Source organism: Aquila chrysaetos, chromosome Z, assembly GCF_900496995.4.
Source record: "Aquila chrysaetos chrysaetos chromosome Z, bAquChr1.4, whole genome shotgun sequence".
NCBI classification, from domain to species: domain Eukaryota; kingdom Metazoa; phylum Chordata; class Aves; order Accipitriformes; family Accipitridae; genus Aquila; species Aquila chrysaetos.
This window is the reverse complement of record NC_044030.1, coordinates 56,370,750-56,393,334: the sequence shown is the minus strand read 5'-3', so window position 1 is coordinate 56,393,334 and position 22,585 is coordinate 56,370,750. Positions and strand designations below refer to the sequence as shown.

The 22,585-nt window shown below is 39.0% G+C and overlaps 1 protein-coding gene across 5 annotated transcripts in view; it reads right to left on the bottom strand.

Annotated features, from left to right (window-relative positions):
• The window catches only part of PLGRKT (plasminogen receptor with a C-terminal lysine), a 32,903-nt gene extending 10,391 nt beyond the window's left edge, over positions 1 to 22,512 (bottom strand). The window contains exons 1-3 of one of the 5 annotated variants that reach the window (XM_030005349.2): positions 22,400 to 22,512; positions 22,038 to 22,124; positions 10 to 140 (exon numbers count right to left, since the gene is read on the bottom strand). In XM_030005349.2, coding sequence (XP_029861209.1) covers positions 10 to 140; positions 22,038 to 22,118 — 212 coding nt within the window. In that variant the 5' untranslated portion in view covers positions 22,119 to 22,124; positions 22,400 to 22,512. Of the gene's footprint in view, positions 1 to 9; positions 141 to 533; positions 643 to 1,340; positions 1,477 to 22,037; positions 22,125 to 22,379 lie in introns of those variants that run through there. The other 4 variants (XM_030005348.2, XM_030005350.2, XM_030005347.2 and 1 more) reach the window with 4 other exon arrangements.
• Between the last annotated feature and the right edge of the window lie 73 nt (positions 22,513 to 22,585).

Below are 22,585 nucleotides of genomic sequence, written 5' to 3'. Positions count from 1 at the left end.
ACTTCATACCCAGCTGTTAAACCTACAGCAGCAAGTCCAAAAAATGTCCCAAAATATTTGAGAAATTCCCGTGTCCAAGCAATCTGCATGGCTGTTTGTCTCTCTCTCATCTGGTTCTGCATCAGTAGTTGCCTTTCCAGCTAAAGAAGGGAGAGAGGTTAGACAAAATTAAGGTATCCATGTTTTATTTTAAAGGCTGAGTCAATCTCTCATTAGTCTATAAATCCAAAACACTAAGCGAGAAGGTTTCTTTTTTGTTCTTTTATTTCAGTTATTCATAGCTTTTGATTGAGAATGGTTGTCTTCAGTAATAACTCAGAATAGTTTATACCAAGAAATCATTTAGGTCAATTAGCAAATGTTTTAATGCAGAATCTTTCTAATGATGCTTCTCAAGGTCAAGAAAACCAAAATACCAGTTTTAGGTTTTGAGAGATCCCCAAGTCTCAGCAGCACTCCCTAGGTTAAGGTTCTCTGACCTTTGCATTTCCATGGTGATTCAAAGGGTACTGTCTAGTTGCTTTCCAACTTACTCTGCTTGATTTTAATTTAGCTGATAGTATCTTTACAGTCAATCTTGTCACCTCTTTGCCCTTTGAGGATTTCTCTTCTTTGTGATGCATCATAAAGCCAGTAAATCTTCTGAAACACCATAGTTTACAAATATAGAAAAAAGATGGGGAAGATATCAGTTCTTTTAAAGCTACTGGAATACATATCAAAAGTCCATGACAAAATACTTCTATAACTAAAATTAAAAACAACAGTGCAAAAAGTACAATCTAGACAGACTATGCAGTCAAAGTAGAACATTCTATTGTGCATAAGAATAAAAAAACCAGACTATTAGATTATTTTTTTTTAAATTACATGCCTCATCTAAACATACTGGCATATTTCCATTAAATAAAGGTAAATTTAGTATTTCTTAAAAGTTCTTCTCTAGTGTACAGAACACCAAAAAAACCCAATGGTCCTTCCTCCTTAGAGTGATGCAAAAAATAAGAATTGTGCCAAAAATAAGCAGTCTGAAACCAGAGTACAGAAATTAGTTAACAAAATAAGAAGTCTGCTTCTTCCCATTACTGTTTGTAACTCATTTTGGGGGAAAAAAACAGAATACCTGAGTTGGTATGTCTAGCCTAGCTAACAGAGTTGCATAAGAAGTCCAACAAGATACAGGAAACAGAATACCAGCTGGCTAAAAAAGCGTATTCTAGAAAAGAAAGAACAAAGAGCGAATTCAGAAAGTTCTCTTCTCATGTACCTATAAAAGTAATTAAATCTGTCCTTTTCTCCTGCTTTCTAATTCAAGAATAATTTAAAGGATTTGTAATTACTTAAGGTTTCTACCCATTTATTCATCTCCATTACTATTGATTTAGCCTGAACAGAACAGTTTCTGTTAAATTGTTACTAATTATTTCGTCAGACTATGTTGATCTTGCTATCTTATTTACCATCTCAGTCAGCACCTAGATAGGTAGAATTAATTTTTTAGACAGCAGCATAAAAAAAGGACAGATCTAATTACATATAATTGTACACAGTAGGAAAAACAACATTCACTGTAGTCTCACAATACTGTTTCATCTGTTTCTCTTTCCTCAAGACTTATATTGCAATTGTTGTTCTCACAAAAAATATCAACAGGCTCTACCTTCCTGATATCCATAATTTTCAGATTGCTTTTTTCAGAAGTAATTATATAATGGCTGACAAACCACTTAATAAAATATCAAAATAATTAGATTTTGTCACCTATGAGACACTTGGAAATTCTAAAGTAAACAAGCACACTGCCCCTTAATTAGCTCCATTGTGGTCCCCAATATCCTAAGCCTGGTAAATTGCTGAGGGTTAAGGTGACAAGATAAAATAATGACATGTAATATCAATTTAATGACCTCTATTTTCCCCTTCAATTTGCTTATGTGAGTAGTTTGCACACATGTGAAAATTATTAAGGATCCTTTGTTCACCTGTCAGCACAGATAAGGAGCCTGTGCTTCCAAGATGCACAGTATTACCCTAAATGAGCTTCAATTTGAAGAAGTACAGGGGGAGGAAGTGGGACAGGGATATGCTCATGAAATATAGGTCTTGCTAAAAAGAAACTTAACGGAGAAGAAGAAAAACAGACAGTTCAATATGCACAGAGTGTAGAAAGAAGTAAGCATGGAATAAAAAGAAAGCTGTAAGTTTAAATCTACAAAAATAAACTAAAGGGTCCTAACATGATTTCTTTAAAAACAAAACAAAAAACCCCTCACACAAGTTGATAGCTTTTTGATAGCTCTTTAAAACCCAAGTACTGAAAGAAAAAGATACTAAAGTCACAGACACTAAGGTCAAACAAACGTCTTTCTGTAGGAGCCTGTCATATCAAATTTCAGAAGCCCAAGGATACTTTCATGTGTATCTACAAGTAATTTATATAAATAACTTAATATAAATGAAAACAACTTGTTCTGTATATTATAAACAGCAGCTAGATAACATAATCAAACAATATTTCATATTCTTTTCTAACCAGAAGGATTTTTTTTCCACTTAAAAAAAACAACCCTCAACTTTCTACATGGTACACCATCTAAAATAAGGCGAGGGGAAAAACACACAGAAAAATGCTCATAATTCCTTTCCTTTGAGCAAACTTCTTCAATGTGGATGTAAAATCTTACCTAGATGAAACAGAATAATGTATTTAAATTACTTTTTAAAAAAAAAAGATGTGTCAGAGGGAAGCTTTAGACTGATGAATCTTAGAGATGAGCATTTTATGTGTACATGGGGAAATGCGGCATAGCCAGCCAAAAAAAAGGTTTCAGAGGAATCTTGATGCACAGAAGGCAGTAAAAAGTAGTTCTAGTGACATTTAGCTAGATTAATTATTTAATTCTTGCTATTACTGAAGTTGCATGATATTACAGTTTACTGTACAAGATCTATTTTGTCCATAAACTTACAAGGTAGCACCAAGAAAGCACTGAGATATTTACAGGGATGCTAAGTAATCTATATTACTGCTGAAGAAGTTTCGTTTTAAATATATTTTTATTTAGTCATAAGTTATATGGGGAAAATCTAATAATAACACACAAACATCACTAAATGTGCTCCAAAATCTCTCTGAACCTATGCAATTTTATGCCAAACCTGGGAATACCTCTCCCAAATGCCAGAAATGCCCTTTGCTCTGTCAGCCTTTATTCTGAAAAAATTTTCATTCTTGCTTTCCATTTCCAAGATCAGTTTTGTCACTTAGCATAGTTTCATCTTGCCAGAACAAAAGACTATAGTGCTGTAGCCGTAGGACTGCAATGGGAATCTGCATAATGAAGAGATTTAGCCAGTGTTCCAGGGCAATTCCACACTGACTTCGCTGAATTTCAAGCTTTCCTTAAGGAAAGGGAAAACTGGGCAACAATTAAGGACAAAATTGTCCCAGAATATACTGTTTCATCACACAACTTAAACTTACTGGAATAATTGTAGAAAAAACAGTTTGGAGTATGCCTGAGCTCTTTTCAGAGAGTACCATAGCCACTGCGCTGCTGAATGACACAGGGCAATGCTGCCGTCACATTCCACGTGTGGGCTCCAACAACACGTGTTCAGCATGACAGGGAACACCCATCTCGCAGACTCTGACAGAGCAGACATAAGGCAGGGCACCTACCTACCCTGTGTCATCAAAGACTGCTTTAATATGCCTGGACCCAACATCTGATCAGCTAAATAGGTTTATGAGCAATGTTTGACGCTAAAAGAGTATATGCATTTAAATGAACTTTGGATGCTCTAAGTTGCAAAATTAAGCACCTACATGGGCACTCAAGCAACTCCTATGCACCTCAATCTTTCAAAATTTCAAAAAATTCAGGGGCAATATCCTTGTGCTAACCCATTTAACACGCCAATCTGAACTGAGCATCTTGAGTTCTGACAGTTTTGAATGACCAGGATACTCAGGTACGTTGACTTTACAGTGGCAAACAACTACTGGTAGATCATAAGGCGGAACTATTGCAGTCAGATTACATTAACCTTAAGCAAGTCAGGATTTGAAAGCAGATCTATATAGGGAAAGACTTAGGAGTCCACCACAAAAGATAACTCCAAATTAGATGAAAGATAGAAAACCAAATCATGTTTGACTGCAGTTCAAATCAATATCCCATTTTGAGCTGTTAATTTCTTAGTAATTGTGTCTTATTTTCCTCCACATGTGTTCTATTGAAAATGCCAGCCACACTGGGGTAGTGAAAGGGTGGAGAAGGCTTTTGACCTATTAACATGCAGATTTTATGACAAAGGCCAGGCCGAGGCCTAGTCCCTTGGGCCTTTGCAATGATGTTTCAGATTACTTCTTCTCCCATTATGGCAGGTCAGAAGCACAACTGAAGAACAGTAGGTATTCATTTTACTGAAAACCATAACTTCATACATAGAACTTTATAGGTGATAAGATTAAAAAAAAAGTGTATCATTCAAACTTAGCACAGGTGTGCTGTAGTCTACTTAGAATAATCTCACTGATGGGAAAAATTGGTTATTCAGGAAACAAGCCACAGGTGTATATCATACACATCAGGTGAACAACAGTTCACAATCCAAGTGCCATGTCTTATGGAATAAATTCTGTTTCATTTTAAATACATAATCCTCCCATCTGTATCTTCCCCCTCTACTTGGCTCTTTTGAGACCCTGCCTGGAGTACTGCATTCAGCACTGGGGCCCCCAACATAAAGACATGGACCTGCTCGAGCGAGTCCAGAGAAGGGCCATGAAAATGATTAGAGGGCCAGAGCACCTCTCCTATGAGGACAGGCTGAGAGAGTTGGGGTTTTTCAGCCTGGAGAAGAGAAGGCTCTGGGGGGAGACCTTATAGCAGCCTTCCAGGACCTAAAGGGGGCCTACAAGAAAGATGGGGAGGGATTTTTTACAAGGGCATGTAGTGATAGGACAAGGGGTAACAGCTTAAACTGAAAAAAGGTAGATTTAGATTAGATGTAAGGAAGAAGTTCTTCACTGTGAGGGTGGTGCGGCACTGGAACAGGTTGCCCAGAGAAGCTGTGGATGTCCCCTCCCTGGAAGTGTTGCAGGCCAGGTTGGATGGGGCTTTGAGCAACCTGGTCTAGTGGAAGGTGTCCCTGCAGCAGGGTTGGAACTAGATGATCTTTAAAGTCCCTTCAAACCCAAACCATTCTATGAACCTATATAGCCATAAAAACTTCAATAGGAACTATTTACATGACTATGCTTGCATAAAAACAATAGGTAGTCTCAGGTGCAGATTTACCATGGGAAGAAGGGTGATGCTGTAATTTTCCCAGCCAGGTTGCTGTGCATGGCACAAAAGAACTGAAGTTGTGATGTGGATGTGTGGGTACACATCAAAGCATGCTTTTCTATTCCTGTTAAGAAATCGCATCCTGCAACAATCAGAGCATGTTTTAGAGACACATATACAAGTACAGTTAATATCGTAATTAAAAATAACCTATATAAATTTCTGTCAGTTTAATTCCATAATGAACAGATTTCCTCAAATGACAGTAGGAACTTCTTTACTGGTAATAAATATTGATCGTGTAATTTTAAAATTCGAGTTTAGTATTTCAAAATAAAATGGGTACTAGTAGCAAGTAACATTGTCTATTTTATAACACTCTCAGGAGGACCCAATTAGAAAAAACTTTCCCATTTTTCTTTAAATACAGCTAGTAGTTTCTCAACACCGTGTGAGAAACTGTAAGGGCTGATTAGCATTTGAAGTCTGCCACATACCAACTGCTATAGTAAAAGGAAATCAATCTGACAAAATGAAACATGACAGATGAAGAGAAGTGAGGCGGAGAGGGAAAAGGTCAGTTACTGTGAAACTGATAATGCTAATAAACTAGTCAGTGGTAACCATCCTTATCATTTCTATTGATTATTCTTCAGACTGTCACAATGATGTCAAACCACAGAAAAGAGCATTTATACCATCATTTCATTGATTAAAATCCAGTGAGAGAAAATTCTCATCTGAAATAATTTAATCAACTTTGACAACTTGCAAAAAAATAAACAGTCCTCTCTGGATTACAAGCCACATCAGCACTGGTAGATAGACTGGAAATTTCTGATACTTTAGGCTCTTAGCTTGTTTTCTCTCTCTCTTTCTGCCTTCCCATTTCATGTTCACATGGTGTAGGAAGGAACAGATGCTACTTGTGTTTTGTATTAAGCTGATGCACAAAGCAAAACAAATGGGATTCAAGGTGGTGTACAAAGGCTCAACAGAAATGGAAAGCAGAGCCAGTGCAAAATGCTCTCTCCTCACTGTCCATGTGTATTAAACACAATTTCTCTGATGTGCCCTTGCAGCGCAGAAAGCCAGTCGCATTCTGGGCTGCATCAAAAGAAGTGTGGCCAGCAGGTTGAGGGACGTGATTCTCCCCCTTTACTCCACTCTCATGAGACCCCACCTGGAGTACTGCATCCAGCTTTGGCGCGGACCCCCAACGTAAGAAGGACATGGACTTCCTTGAGTGGGTCCAGAGAAGGGCCACAAAGATGATCAGGGGGCTGGAGCACCTCCCCATGAGGACAGGCTGAGAGAGTTGGGGTTCTTCAGCCTGGAGAAGAGAAGGCTCTGGGGGGAGACCTTATAGCAGCCTTCCAGGACCTAAAGGGGGCCTACAAGAAAGATGGGGAGGGATTTTTTACAAGGGCATGTAGTGATAGGACAAGGGGTAACAGCTTAAACTGAAAAAAGGTAGATTTAGATTAGATGTAAGGAAGAAGTTCTTCACTGTGAGGGTGGTGCGGCACTGGAACAGGTCACCCAGAGAATCTGTGGATGCCCCCTCCCTGGAAGTGTTGCAGGCCAGGTTGGATGGGGCTTTGAGCAACCTGGTCTAGTGGAAGGTGTCCCTGCCCATGGCAGGGGCGTTGGAACTAGGTGATCTTAAGGTCCCTTCCAACACAAACCATTCTGTGATCCTATGTATTTCATGCAGGTCAAAATGTATCTGGAGAGAGGAAAAGATAGTAACCACCCCTGGATAAAGCCTCTGTTTGCAACCTGATATATTTAATGGCTCTCCTGGCACATACACTGTCTTCCCCAACCCCTCTAAAAGAGTGGGCAGGGCAAACACTTGGCTTGAGAGTGGTTGTGGCAGTAAACCTATTCAGGGAACTGTCATGTCAACATCATTAAGACATAATTATGCTGACAGCTTGGGAAACAGATATTCAGACAGAAAAAGAATTAATCTACCTTTGAAGGAATTATCAGCCAGATTAATATACACCATCTCTGCTTAAATTCTGAAACTCACTATCTAAATCTAAGAAAAGAGAAACATGAAGAAACTGTTGGAATATCCTTACACTCATGTTAAAAGAACCACCAGTTTTGTCACAGGCTAATCTCTTGCACATCTGTTATAGGTCACGGCTACTGTGCCCATAATAGAATGTTATTTTCACTTACAGTTTTTTAATGATGAGAGACTCTGAAAATATTCTTTAAACAACTAGTAACTTCTAACTTCTGAGTACTCAGAGGCACAATGAAAATAAGGCTTATTTTTTCAAAAATGTGAGAGTCACACATATAAAAATCTGCAAATCGCTTACAAAACACATATAAAAGTTGGTGTGCAGTTACTATAGCTAAGTAACTCCACAAACCCCTTGCAGTAGCAATGCACCTGGCATTTCATAAGCAGACAAAAGATTAAAGGCTTATGTGACTTGTCCTAGGTGTCACCCTTCCTAATCAAAGTGCAAAACCAGAAGCTGCTGGAAATGTTCTTTAGCAAAGCTAAATGGAAAATAGAATAGTGATACCTATGTTTACACCTCTATTGTAAGCCACCAGAGTGCAATACAGAGATGATAACTTGTAATAATTACGCAGTGTCTGCTTGGTTCTATGACCAGCATGCACACAGGAGTGTCAGGAAATGGGCCTCTAGATCAAACAGTTAAAATAAAGCAGACTTAAATGTTTTATCCTGCCTCCTCAAAGCTTGTTTGCAAGTATTTTTCACATCAAGTACACAGAGCAATTAAAATTATTAGCACTGCAAGAAACTACACTCCCTAAAAAAAACCCTCAATTTTTAAAGCTTCCAAGTGCAGAGACACATCACAAAATATTTACAGGCTAAGAGCTATCATAAAAAGAAAGGGGTCTCACAATATTAGCCACAAGCTAGAATGTAAACTGCACTGAAAAAAAAATTGTTTATATTCCTGTTGTCGTCAATAAGTTACTGGAATCACATGCCATATAACAAGAAAATAATACCAGAAGCACCTAAATCCATTTGAAGTTTTAAGCTGTGCAAAGGAGAGGCTCAATCCAATGGTCTGTGGTATGAAAGTAAGATTTCTTGGCAGTAACCTAGCATTTCCATGCTTCTGCTGTGTGGTCTTTGAGCAACGAACATGCAGCAGAGTGGAGAAGGTTGTCCTCCATCTGCATTTAATAATCTTACCTACAGAGTAAGCAAAGTTTTAAGGTACTGTTATCAGTGTTTAGAATTCTCAGGAGTTTTATACAAGCTCTATAAAGACAAACCAAAGTCATTGGGTAGCCAGTTATACATATATAAAAAAAAAAGGTACCCATGCTGTAGGAATAGTAAACTAGTTCAAGCAGTGTAAGACAGACTTAACGTCACAACATCAATTCATTTTGAAATCTGACTAATAACTGAATAAGTAAGTACTATTTAATTTATTATTTCCATCCCTCAATAATGCCTCTAGGTATGCTCCTTATGTGCCTCATAAACCCTTTTTTTAAAAAAGAAATAAAGACTCAGAGCATTGAATCAGAAATGAAAACCGGAAGAAATGGCTGTAAAATGATACTGAAGTACGAAAGGGTATTATAATACCAACAACACCCGCAAATAAGATGTTTCTTCCTATCCATTTAAGATTTTGGCTTGCAAAATTACTATGGCTCTCTTTACACCATTTTTGTTATTGAATTAAAATAGGTATAAGATCTCTTTAGTTATTCATTGTACCTCCTGGGCTCTCATGAGTTCTGCTCAATACAGGGCTCCTCCCCTGCCCCCCCCCCCCCCCTTTTTTTTTAAACTTAGCATTCAAGAAATAATATTTCATAATAAAACAAGTAAATGGCCAGATTTGACTTCAGTGGACTTAACAGCAGAAGACTAAAACGGTAGGTTTGCTCTACTAAGAAGGAATGAACTATGGAAAATTCATAGCATTAAAGGAGGCAGTTTCAGAAGGCATTTTTTCTTTGAAGTTAGTTAAATCGCCACAACAAACTAAGCCTACACATGTAAGGGTGAGCTACAGGTGCACCTCCAAGCAAGACAAAAGTTTTACCTAAGCAAGCTGCATTCACAATGGTATGTACTAGTCACAGATACTCCCCAGCAAAAAGACTGGTAAAACTGATTCCACTGAACATATTTAATTAATATTTGTCTCATTACGGATGGAGCAATCAGTCTGTTTTGCATCTTTTGCTGGTAGTGCTTGCATCTTAGAAATAGCTATTAAAATCTGTTCTTTGTAAACCACTGCATTTATTTCTTTAGAGTGATCAGGCAGAGTATACAATCTCTCAGCTAATACCAACCAAACTGGCTTTTTTCCTGTGAGATAGATGGTTCTAATCTTCCTCAGTACAGATATCATTCATCTTGTTCCGTTCCATTTGATGCACGCAAACTAATAAGGATATAGAATTGTTACCAGAGAGCATTTATTTCCTGAATTAAGCCCTGATCACCTAAGGGGCAAAATAATTTTTCCAATGCTTCAAGACAAATGCATTAGAGATGCCATAAGCACTACTAGTATCTTGTCAATAGAGAACAAATCTAGCTATTTCCCATCCCAAAGGGAAAAGGATGGTAGTAGTCAGGAAAGGGAAAGCTTGCTTACATTTTACTTCACATGGAAGATAGGAAACAATTGTTTTCATTGTAATAGAACTTAAAAAAAAATCCTTTTGACTAATTCTCAGTGAAAACTTTAGAGAGGAAAAGGTTAGGGACTTGCAAAACCCTGCAGAAAATTACTCAGTGTCTAAGATGTTACGAAAAAATAAATTTTTCAGGTATCATGCTAGAGGTAGCTGATCTTTTACTAACAAAGATAAGTTGGCAAATCTGTCGTTGGAAAGAATGTCATCACACAAAGGTTTACTAGGGACAGGAAGGACTCTATAGAAAGCAGCCTATGCAGAAGCATGTGTCAGTTCTCTTTCTTTTTTGATCAATGAAAGTGATAAGGCATGAAAAGAAGTTTTATTGTTCAGAAACTCATTGATATTTTAACATTAGCCATTCTTTTTCCTGCCAAGAGTCATAACATAGCACTCTTATGCCTTTCAAAGCCTTTCTTATGATCAACTGATAAATCATCAATAGTATGTTGACTGAGTAACAGGTTAGTTGAATTTAGTAAGAAAAACCCCAACAGAATCCCACAACGCTATTTGCAAATATACTTCATCTTCTAATAAAACAGAGCATCTCCCCCTGCCCTTACTTATACTGTCTTTTCCATTCCTACTTTTAGCTCATTACTCAAAAAGCATCCTAGGATAAGGACAGGAACTTGTAAAAGATACAGGTCCCTACCAAGAAAAAATGATAGGCTTATTAGGTCAATTTGTCTTACCTGTCTAAGATGGAGTACTCTTAGTCTACTACACATCGAACAGACATTAATATTTTCCTTTTTCAGAAGTTTTTTCTTCCCCTCTGGTTTTCATTAACATTTTGCATTTGTCTTTAAGTTGAATTACTAAAACAAAATGTGGCCTACTGTCTAGTTTCCCATGAAACTCCTACTCACCTATCTTGTAATAGCATCTTTACATTCTTAATAGATTTTTAATTTAACTGAAATAAAAATTATGCATATAAAACCTCATTTTTAAAACCATGAAAAACTCAAATACAAATTCTTTCCCAGTTTAAAACTAGCTGGGGAGAGGAGGGCAGAGGAGATCATTGAGCTGCCTAATAAGTAAGTCAGGTTTTCCTCAACTCTCCCTCACAAAATTCTCAGTATCTGCAGTAGTAAAGGAAGTTCAGCAAAGTGTTATGTATTAATATGTCCTAAGGACAGTAGAATCCATTATTCAATTCAAATCTCACAAAACCAATAACTTAAGGAAGGTGTATGTATTTGTATAGAAAACATTTATCTTCTTAACTATGCAGGTACACATACTGCTTGTACTTTTTCTATGCCAAATGGGTAATTTTGTTTTTCACTCAAACAAGTGTTCAAAATGCTTCAGCTGTCTCTTTCACTATATCCTGTCGCACATGTTACCACAGAAATTTCTGTTTCTTAAGAAGTAAAAACTTCAAAAACCACTGGGAGAATAACTAGATTATCAAATACTTCCCAATAAGAAACAAACTTAAAACTCCTGTTGAAAGGTTTAAACTTATTTCTTACTGGGCATATATAAACCTTAAGATTGTTGTGTACATTTTCAAAAAGACACTGAGTGAAAACCAAACACCGATAACAAACAGCTGTATAATTGAAGTTACAACATCTTGCAATCTTAGCTAGATAAAAATCTCACTCATAACACAATATAATATAATAGCATTCACACAGAAATCAGTGTTAACTCTGAAAACCAGGTATTTTCTGTATTTAAAAAAAAATTATCACATTTACTTATGTGTTTGAGCTGGTTAGAAATGGTATGGTTGGAAAAGAGATGTTGCTAAGGAAGAAACAGCATTAAGTGCAAAATAAATCTGAAAGAAAGAGTCGTTACACATTAGCCAGCCTTCAGTTAAATGGACCTGCATTCTGTTCAGGTAATTCAGCTTCTGTATGTGCATAGTCATGAGGATAAGGCTAGAAAGCATATTCAGAGGTCCCTTAAAGTTAGCCCAAAAGCAGGGAGCTGAAATAGACATTTATTTAACTAATCAAGACCCCCAATGACAGATTTCACTGCCTGTTTTAGTAACCCATGTAATGATAGTTAAGCACTCAAAGTCTCCTAATACTTATCCCAATTCTTGCTTGCTTGCTTTTGCAATGGAAAAGACTCAATATCTCTAGAAGGACATATAAGAAAATTGAGTGGATTAAAAAAACACCACCAACCCACACAAACTTAAAATTCATAACAGATGTGTTTATAGCATCAGACAAAGAATTTTTTCACCCTTTCACTGTAGGTTCTAATGCTTTTATTATTCTTACTACCATCCTCTGAACTTTTGACAGCTTGTCTGCTCATTAAAAGAAGTATCAAAATCTTTTCCCTAGCAAAGTCACCAGCAGTGTAAATTGAGTAATTTTATCCCCTGGTTAATAAATCCACAATTACATTTGCTTTTTACAAGAATCTGTGCTGTCGACTCAGCCTATATATCAGCATATAAATATAAATCTATTTCAAATACACTAATATTTATGCACAAATATATACAACCTAGGTCTTTTTTAAGCTCCTGAAGTCTAATGACTGATACTCGGTTAATCTATTTAACTTTTGCTTCTTGGATATAATGCTCTGGACTGGTATTTATTCTGTTACCTATTATGCCACAGTCTATTATTTCAGGCATTTTCCAATTCATCAGGACAATCAGAATACTAAAGCAATCCTCCAATCTAAAATTTTACGCAAACAACATTTCATTGAATTATGGCCAGATTTTATTTTGAGAAACTGCTGAGTGTCTGGATATAAATTGAAATGTTCTGGTTCTTTTCCATCACTTAGAATAGGTCTGACTTTATTTTTTTACTATTACTTTAATTCAGAAGAAAATCTGCTATAATTTGATCATAAGACATGGTCTATCAAGAAGCTTGCTATGGGGTACTTCTATACTTTCATTTCAGATTTAAGAATAAATTGTTGAACATGAAGAGAAAACTGCCTCATTCCTTGCATTTATTGCCATTCAATGCAAACCTCTTAAGGCAATACAACCCTGGCAGAAATCATGCTATGTTTTGCCTCTAACCAAGTGCTGATAGTTTAGAGGAAAGAAAAAATATGATATTAAGTTGCATTTATCTATGCTTTCACTGAGTTTTTGATAGTTTTTCCAAATAAAAATACTTTTGTCACACATCTTTTATAACATCAAATTACAGTCTAATGAAATTAATGTTTACACATTAATGTTATGAAGAAATAATGTTCCAAAGCATATTCTTATGAGATTGAGAGCGTTCAAGCCATTTGCAGACATGGAAACAGCAGTTTCACTACAAGCTGAACCATGAATGCATGTGCCATAGCTCATACATACAGTGCAAAATTCATACATCTTTCTCCATAGGCAACAGCTGAAGAACAGATGAAAGCACAGAACACTTAAGTGTCATGTTCAGAAGTAGAAATCCTGTGATTTATAATTTGGATTAATAAAGTTATTTCTAAAGGTACAGAATCTGCAAGAGTCAAATATGTTTTTGGCATTTCTATGCTGTGTCAAAAAGAACATTTTACTTACAGAAGAAACTGCTATATTCTTTTTCATCTTTAAAAAGTCAGAGTATTCTTTATTGCACTGGAGGGTAAGTTAGCCTAGCAATGTTTTATACTATCTGCCCAACTACTCAACTTAACAATTTTTGCTAACTGGGAAAAAAATGCCGCTAGTTTTTATTTCCCTTATTATTTTGCATCACTGCCAAAGCTTCAAAAGGAGCTGTTACAACAAAGCAGGAAAAAAACCAAAACACCACCAAAGGAGAAGGAAAAAAAAAAAAAAAAAAAAAGGGAGCATAAACGTATCCAATTAGGTACAGAAGTGCAGAGGAGCTTCAATACCACTGGCTAGCCCTCATTAGAATAGGATAATGTAGTCTTCCCATGGCTCAAAATGAGCCTAAATGACACTGAGGACCCCAAAAGAGGGGAAAAGATTTGAAAAAGAAGGAGAGGATGGCATGGATTTTCAGAAAAGAGGATGGTATTGCAATAAATTGTCAAAATAGGAAAATCAACCCCTTACTTTTCCAGCTTTACTTGATACTGGCATTTTTCTTCACCAAGGAGTATGGAACCTCTCCCATGCCCACACAGGGAGCATACAGGGAGCAAGTCTATATAACTGCTATGAAAGCAGATCTATGGCTGTTTCCTGGCTATCCAATATTACCTGGGGAGAAGAATGCACTTTACAGCCTGACATAATAAAATAGGGAGAGAGCAGTGATGGCAGGAGAAGGGGAGTGAGACTATCCAGAGATTCATATTGCAGACAGGAGGTTATAATCAAACATTTTTATTATGGGTAAATACAAGATTTGTCAGAAGTATATTATTTTCCTAGCCTGTTTATTTTCTCAAATGTTATGTGGCTCCCATCAAAGATTAATTTGGAGGAGTATCTCTGACTCCTGAATGCAATTATGCTTTCCCACAGAGAAGATTACCCTCTTGTCTGATAACGAATTCTCTTGCTGGGAAAAAAAACCCCAAACAAACAAAAAACCAAAACTCAACCAAACAAAACTCCAAATCACTCTGAACTGCTATCCCAAAACAACAACAACAACAATCTGTTAGCCACAGAAATTATGATACGCCTTAAGCACTAACTAGTCTCTTTTCTTTCCAGCACTTTCAGTGATTTTTGGCTCCTGCTGTATTACTTTCTCCTAAAACCTGTATTTTTCAAGAATTCCAGTCCTCCAATCTCCCACTCTTACCAGTCCAATCTGCCCCGAAAGTCTGGCATAGCCAACCTGCTGTAGTCTTAAAGCAAGACTTTTATAACAAGTTTTGCTTAAATAATGGACATAGCTTTTTACTGGAATTACTGATTTTGACTGATTTATGTATGTGCTATTGCTAGATACATAATATTAAGCAGTGCTGGGGAAACTTACCTGTGATTTTTGTTTAACCAGATTTTTGCCTAATTTTTGCAGGGCACATTGAGGCTTTAATTCTGAATTCCCTTCCTTGTGATGTTACTTCTGTATCAGTATCGCTTACACATACCTAAAGTATGTGACTGAAAACTGTCAGTTAAAAGTTAGACCAAGTCACATCTTGTTTCTACAGAGTGCTGCTGTGCATGTGGTGCTCAACAGGAATGCAGACGTCAAGCAGTAACTTGTCATCATTCTCAGTCTGGGAAGAAGCAGATGTGAGGAGATCCTGCCTCCCAGGATCCACAAAATACAGTGGGCCACAGTCTGTGCCTGCTTCCATGGTGGTCAGTGCATCATAGAATAACTCAGGTTGGACAGGACCTCAGCAAGTCCTGCTCAGAACAGGGTCAGCTATGTGATTGGACAAGGTTGCTGAGGGCTTTATCCAGTCAGGCCTTGAAAACCCCCAAGGATGGAGGTTGCACAGCTTCACTGGACCTCTGTTCCATTGCTGGGTTGTCCTTATGGGGGAAAAGGTTTCTCCTCATATTCAGTCTGAACTGCTCCCCTCATCTTGTTTCAATGTATGCTCACTATCTCTCACCCTTCTGCAATCCACCACTGGGAACACCCTGGCTCTGCTTTCTTGATAACCTCCTCCCAGTTGCTCAGGGGCTGCTGTTGGATCCTGCACTCCAGAAGGCATCCCTCTCCGGGCTAAGTAAGTCCAGCTCACTTGGCCTCCTCTCAAGAAGTGCTCCAGCCCTTGACCACCTTGACGGTCAGCTGCTAAACTTGCTCCTTTTCATCTACATTTTTCTTGCATTGAGGGAAGAGAAGTGGGGGGGCAAAAACTAAAAACTGGATGCAGTATTTAAATGCATTTAACAAAAGCACTGAACAGAAGGCAACAGTCATTTTCCTCAAACTACTGGCTGCACTACTGTTTATAATGCCCTCCTTGCTGATCCTTTTGACTCTCTTTGCTGCCAGGGCACACTGCTGCCTTATGCTCTGGTTGCTGTCTTCCAGTGTCCCCTCCATCTCTACAGAGTGGCTCCCCAGTTGTCAACCCCCAACCTGTATTGTCGCCAGGAGCTCTGTCTTGCCAGGGCCACTAGGAAGAGGTTGTCCTTAAACACGTCAGCTTTCCTGAACTCCTTTATCCTCCAGAGCTGCCTCCTATAGCATCTCACCTACTAGCTTCCCGAGTAAGACAAAACCTGCTCGCCCAGTGTCCAGGGTCTGCACTGTGCTACCCGCCTTCCTCAGCCCCCTCAGGACCCTGACCTCACCACCACAACCAGGACTGCCTTTGATATTACATCCCCAGATCAGTTCTTCCCTATTTGTGAGTAACAAATCCAGCTGCACGTGAGCCCTGGATGGCCCATCCAGTACCTACCTGTTATCAGTTATCCTTCACATTTTCCAGAAATGTACTCAATTGCTTATGTCCTGCTTTATGGCCCTTCCAGCAGATGTTAGGGAGACAAGTCGCATGAGAACCGGAGTCAGTAATCCAGAGGCTTTCTTCAGTTGTTTAAAGGCTTCATGTACTTCGTCACCCTGATCAGTGGTCTGCAGCACACTCCCACTGTGGTGGCCTCTCCTCTGACCTTAACCTACAAACTACTCCATCACATCACGGGCAGCCCTTCTCCTTGTCTTCCCTGCCTATCTCTCCTGAAGAGCTTGTATCTGTCCATTACAGATTTCCAGTTGCATGAGCGGTAGGGTAGCACCCTACTACATATCAGTTATTCCCATGATTTTGCAGTTTTGTGACCAGAAACAGTTCCTGTTCTTCCTGCTTTTTCCTCAGGCTGTGCACATGTACGGGCCTCCTTTCTCCACAACCATCAACTCTGCAGAAACTCCAGAACATTGTCACTCATAAAAGCTTCTGCAAGGACCAGATATGCTCTAGACTTGTTTACTTAACATCTGCCACGACAGCAAAATGCTCCTATTGTGCTGCTATACTAGGAACAATTTTTAGGGTGGGGGAAATGTGATTTATTGTTTTGTTTAGAGAAGAGAGTTTTTTCATTTTCTGGTTTGTTGTTTTTTTGGTTTGGGGTTTTTTTTTTTGTTAATGGAGTAAAAATGCTTTGCGATAGTTTATAGAATTCCTTGTGCTCTGAATTATTGGAGAAAAGTTCATTGTTTAGAACCTGATCAGTATCACATTTAGCAATTCAACAAAGCTAGAAATTGATCTTTTCCACATGGCTTAAACTCCAGCTACACAATTCTTGCTTATTGAGCTCACCTGCCCTCATTCACTTCACTAGGCAGTCGCTTATACAACAGATTTTTCTCTTCCATTCTCTGACCAAAAGCAGTGTTCCTCTTTCTCCTTATTGCTTTTTGGTACAGTTTCCCAACAACAGTATCTAGATGAAAACTTCAAGAGCTAGACAACATCAAGAGAGTGCTTAATGCCTTAGGTATGATTGTTATACATAAAGATATCACGAACAAATCAGTCAGATACTGCCTCCCCATTTTGGCCATCTCATGTTAAAAAAAAGAGTGATATTATAAAACTATAAACTAGTCATTAATTCAGATGTCATTATTAATGATGTTGCAAGCTAATACGTGAAAGAGTAAAAGGGCTAGTCATTAAAGGACTAGTGTACCACCAATTTTTTGTGGAGTTCCACTGAAAAATTTCTTCCCATTAAGAAAACACCTTATACATTGAGATATAATTGAAAACAGCTACCGAGGATTTCAAATGCTACAAGGACTTTAAATTTTTTTTTTTCACAGACTAGAAAACACTGTTTATTATGGAGTATTAGTCCCACACACATCAAGACATCTTCATGTCATTCAACTCTCATAATACCACTGGAAAAATAACCCCAAACCCCCCTTATAAAACAAAATCTCAGCCTCCTCTTCTGAAGGGTTACCTTTTGTGTAGTTCACTGAGTACTTGGTTTCCCTTGTGTAGAATCTCCCAAGCAAAGCAAGGAAAAGCAGCTTTTTAGAGCCAAAAGCAGTATCACCTCTACAAAAATAACAGCAGGGCATAAAGTAAAATCTAACTGGGGGTAGGGGGATGGGGGGTGGCGGGGAGGGAGTGGCATAGCACTGACTTGGTGGGGTTCTATTCAAAACAAAAGAAAAATGAAAGAAAGGCAAAAGAAAGCATTTTTGATTCCTCTACTGCATGAGAAAGCTTGGCAAAAATTTCATTGAGAGCTTAGGCATTTTTATGTCTATACCCTAAAGTAAAAGTCTTTTAAGTTGCACTTAGAATGTCTTTTACACATCAGCACAGAAATATTCTTCTGTAGCACAAGGTTAATTTAGTAAGCTTTGCTCTATGTAGTCCTAGAATCAAATTCATTAACAGTAAGAAATTAAATTTAATTAAATTTAAAATTTTAGTTTGTACTGTGCCATGATCGTCTACCATGATTTTGCTTATCACTCTAAATAACACTACATATAGAGTATACAAGGTTGTTTTAATATTTTTTTTTAATGATTTGAAGACAATGTACTTATATTATCATACTTAAGCCTGTCTCATCACAATAAAGTCTTCCTACAAAAAGACCCACCTGTTGGTCAAGGAATGTCACTGCCTAGAAATATCAAACAGAATAAGTTACATTTCAAGTGTTCTAATCCATACTGAGGAATGAACGATCAGCCACAAATATTGCTGCATTCTTAGTTGCCAGTTTCAAAATGTGTATTTTCTTCCAGATTGCCTTGTACATCTTAAAATGGCTTTCTTAGTAAATAGTTATTGAAATAGCTTTTTCAAGGTGAACATTTGGGTTGTTAAAAAAAAACAGCAAGGAGTAAAAGCCTAACCACAACAGTAGGTACAGACCATAGCACTTCAACAAAAGAAATACATTAAATTCCTGCTTTTAATTGTGTTAAGAGCACCCACATAGCTCATGATAAATAAATAATCTGCTATAAATGCTCCGAGACCTGCAACCTTCTCTTACCCATTCAGCCACGCTAAAAGCTCTTAGCAAGGCCATATGCTGGGCTTGAGCTGTAGATCTGATATACTGTTTAGAAAGAATTTTGCAAGTTACACTTCAAGGAGCAGGCTCATGATAAAAATGAAGCCTCAACAAACTCTACCATAAACAGTTTCCATTTGGTACAGACTGGTGTTTCATTCTGGAGCCATACCAAGACAATACAAACAACTGGCAAGTCCTTCAACATCAAGGCAAACTGACAATTGAGTTTTATTATTCTTCCAAAAAGCATTAAGATACAAAAGCCCACAACCCCTTCTTTTCAGAGCTATCCCAAGAAGGGTATAAAGAAAAAAATATGCACACAACTTTACAACTCCTTTTAACATTCTCTTATTCTGAAGTAGTTGAGCTGGTCTAGGTGTCCAGCATACATCAGAGCACCTATAAAACTGACTGAGCTTTAGCATACACCAAGGCTTGGGATTTGGAGGGGACCTTAGCAACTTCTGTCATGTTGCTCACCTTTCTATTTTTGCAACGGTCTCCTTCCAACCTATAATCCTCCACAGAGGATAAGTCAATGACTGAACAGCTTTGTATCTTCTCTCCATTCAGAGGAAAGCATATACCTATATTTTTGGCTTAAAAAAAAAAAAAAAAAGGCAAAAAGAACGTGTTCTGTCGTGGAAACTGGTAGCACAATAATCCTCTTCCAAACAATTTACAGTAACTTTATGACTCCTCCTCATCTCCAAGGAACAGGAGGAGCTTTCACAGATTCTGACTGTGTCACGAACACCTGTGGTGTTTTGCTCCAGGTCAACCCAAAGACTTCATTTCTGAGCAGTGTCACACCATCAGTGCTAGTAGGGAGGGCATTCTAGGAGAAACAATTTTGATGACTTCTTGATCCACACCAATTGGCTTGGAGTAACAATAGTACCCTATTCCCTCAACATTGTAATCATGGGGCACTCCAAAGTACATTCAGAAGCTAGGAAAAGCTCCAAGAGGTTTCAATCACTTGTTGTTTTGGAATAGATTTACATTTAAAACCAATCAGTATTTTTGAATCTCTCATAGCAAATACATCATATTGCTTGAAGTGGAAACATCTATCTTATCAATAAATATGATGGTTTTCAGAGGAAGATGGGAAAACTCATAGCATCCAAATCCCAGTATTTCACCGTATAAGAATATCTAATGCTTTAAGTTAAGCTATTTCATTCCGGTCCTAGCATGACCTAACTTCTCCAGGTATTTCTAGTTACCTTTTCTATCTAAAAGTGAATAAATCAGGCTATACTATTTTCCACAAATCGCCTGAAAGTAGTTTGTCTAACACTAGACTCCAGACACATCACAGGTTTTACTCACATATGAAAAAGGAAACTGGCAGTCTTTCCCCCTTCCCTACACTCTTCCTAAGCTTGGAGCAGACCTATTTTCTTCCACCCCCTTATGACACAAAATTTAGTCCTCCCCTTGCCCCCACTGCATCTTTTGCACACAACATAACTGCCCACTTTATGCATTTTTAAAAGATGTAGGTTTTCTAACATAGCTGGTATGTCTGCAAACGTAGTACAAATCAGATATGATCAGGCATTTGTAGTGTTAGAAAGAAATCTACCATGTTGACTATTACTATTGTCATAACAAAGAAATACAATACAGGGAGATTTCCTAAAGAGCAACTTACAAAAATTTCGTATGCAATCTTGAAAGGGCTTTTTTGTAACTGTCCTCAAAGAAGTTCATTTTTTATGTTAGCCTGAGCATTTGGGCTAGAACTAGAGTTGTTAGGCATCTGGGGTCAGGAGGCCAAAGACTGTTTGCCATTCAAAGCCCGCAGCACCCTACAAATGCTAGCCTGAATTCACGCTGTTTCCTCCACTTTGTCTTTCATTCTACACAGCAGAGAAGCAGATCATGAAGCAAGCCTCCACTCTAATTTCATCATCATTCTCTCAAACTGAAAACCTTCCCGTCATTTGGATTTCCAAAAACTTGTGGGGAGAGAAGAGCCCCTCTGTATAGGGAAAAAAATAAATATAAATTGTTCGTACACAAGACATGGTTGTATCTGAGAAACATATAACCCAGCACAGACGGAAAATTATGTTTACAAACATTGAAAAAAGTTGATTTTCTTTAAACAGTTAAGAGATAGCCAGTATTTTATTATACCATCCTTCCTTATGCTTTCTCTTTCCTAGCCACGTTTCCAGGGTCACCTTCAGAGTTGAGTTTACATGTGATCCTACAAAAACCTATCTGCACGCTGCTTTGAAAACTAGAATACGCCATCTACTGGCAACTTAATAAATTGGAAGTTCATCCATCACTACTTTAAACATTCTAAATTCACCCGTATTCAATCTAAACGCAAAACTAAAGGCACAAACTCCAGCCACGTCCTTCAGATTGCACTCTAGCATTTAGTATATAAACACGTTACAGATCATAAGATACCTAAAAACAAATCAGAAAGCTGTAACTAGTGCTACACCTGTAAGTTCTGTTCAGCACAACTTTCTGAACCTTAGACCAACTGGTTTTCCTTCTCTTTCTCTGCTACTACTTTATTATGAGAGGGAATAAAAAAAATCCCCTACACCCTATTTAGTTTGAGGTTTCTAGAACAACCAACAGCTGTGTCACGCCTGCCTAGTAACGTGGAGTAACTGCAGTTACCTAACTAAACCTAAAGAAAGAGTTGTTTGAAAGACTGTGTATAGCAGAAGCGTCGAAACATTTTTAACTCATGTATTTTAGGAGAATGGTATCCATGCTTTAGTAACCGTGCGGTTACCAATTCACTTTAACATGTACATGTTGCTTAAGACTGGAGAAGCCCAGCTGTGCTTCAGGGGGCTGTTCAAGGTAAGTTACCAAAACTGCAATTTTAGGGTCTGGCTGCTATAAGGATGGTTTGCACCTCTACAACTTGTTAACACAGACTTCCGAGGAAGCGGTTAGATCCAGAGAATAGGTGCTTTACACATCTGAACCTGCTGCGTTCGATGACCACACCGGGCGTGGTGGAGCGTGCCAGTGGAGCACCTTTAACCCTGGGAGGGGAGCAAACCTCAGCGCGCGAAGCCGCAAGCCCGGCTCCGTGCAGACAGCAGGCCGCGGGTGACCTTCCTCCACACCGCCACCGGCGTATGCGTTACCTGAAGCCGTGAGTTCATGACCATAAACTCCTGCTGAGCTTTCAGGCTGTCATTCACGGACTTCGAGAAAACGAACCCCATCGTGCCCTGTAGCGCAGAAGAGACGAAGCAGGTTGAGGCGACAAGCGCGGCGGGAAACGCGGGCGGCTCTCCTCAGCCTCGCCCTCGCCCTCCTCGCCCGCCCCCGGGAGGAGCCTGCCCCGGGGCGGGCCGCCGGCTGGGGACCGACTGTTCCCGCGGGCCCTCGGCGCCCGCCTCGGCTGGGCGGGCCACCCCTCGGCGCCCGGCGGGCCGGGCCTGGCCGGGCCCCGCCGCACCGCACCGCACCGCTTCGCGCCGCACCTCGCCTCGCCTCACCTCTCCTCCGGGAAAGGCGCCGATCGGCCACGGGCAGAGGGGGCTACGGCTGCGGCTGGCTCCGCTCAGGTCACCGGCCTCCCCGCCCGCGCTGCCTGCGGCCGACGATTGGCTGGCGCCGGCAGAGGCGGGCGGAGTTTAAAGGGCCGGCGCCGGGCTGCCCGGCCGCCCCGGCCGCCCTTCGCCTGGCC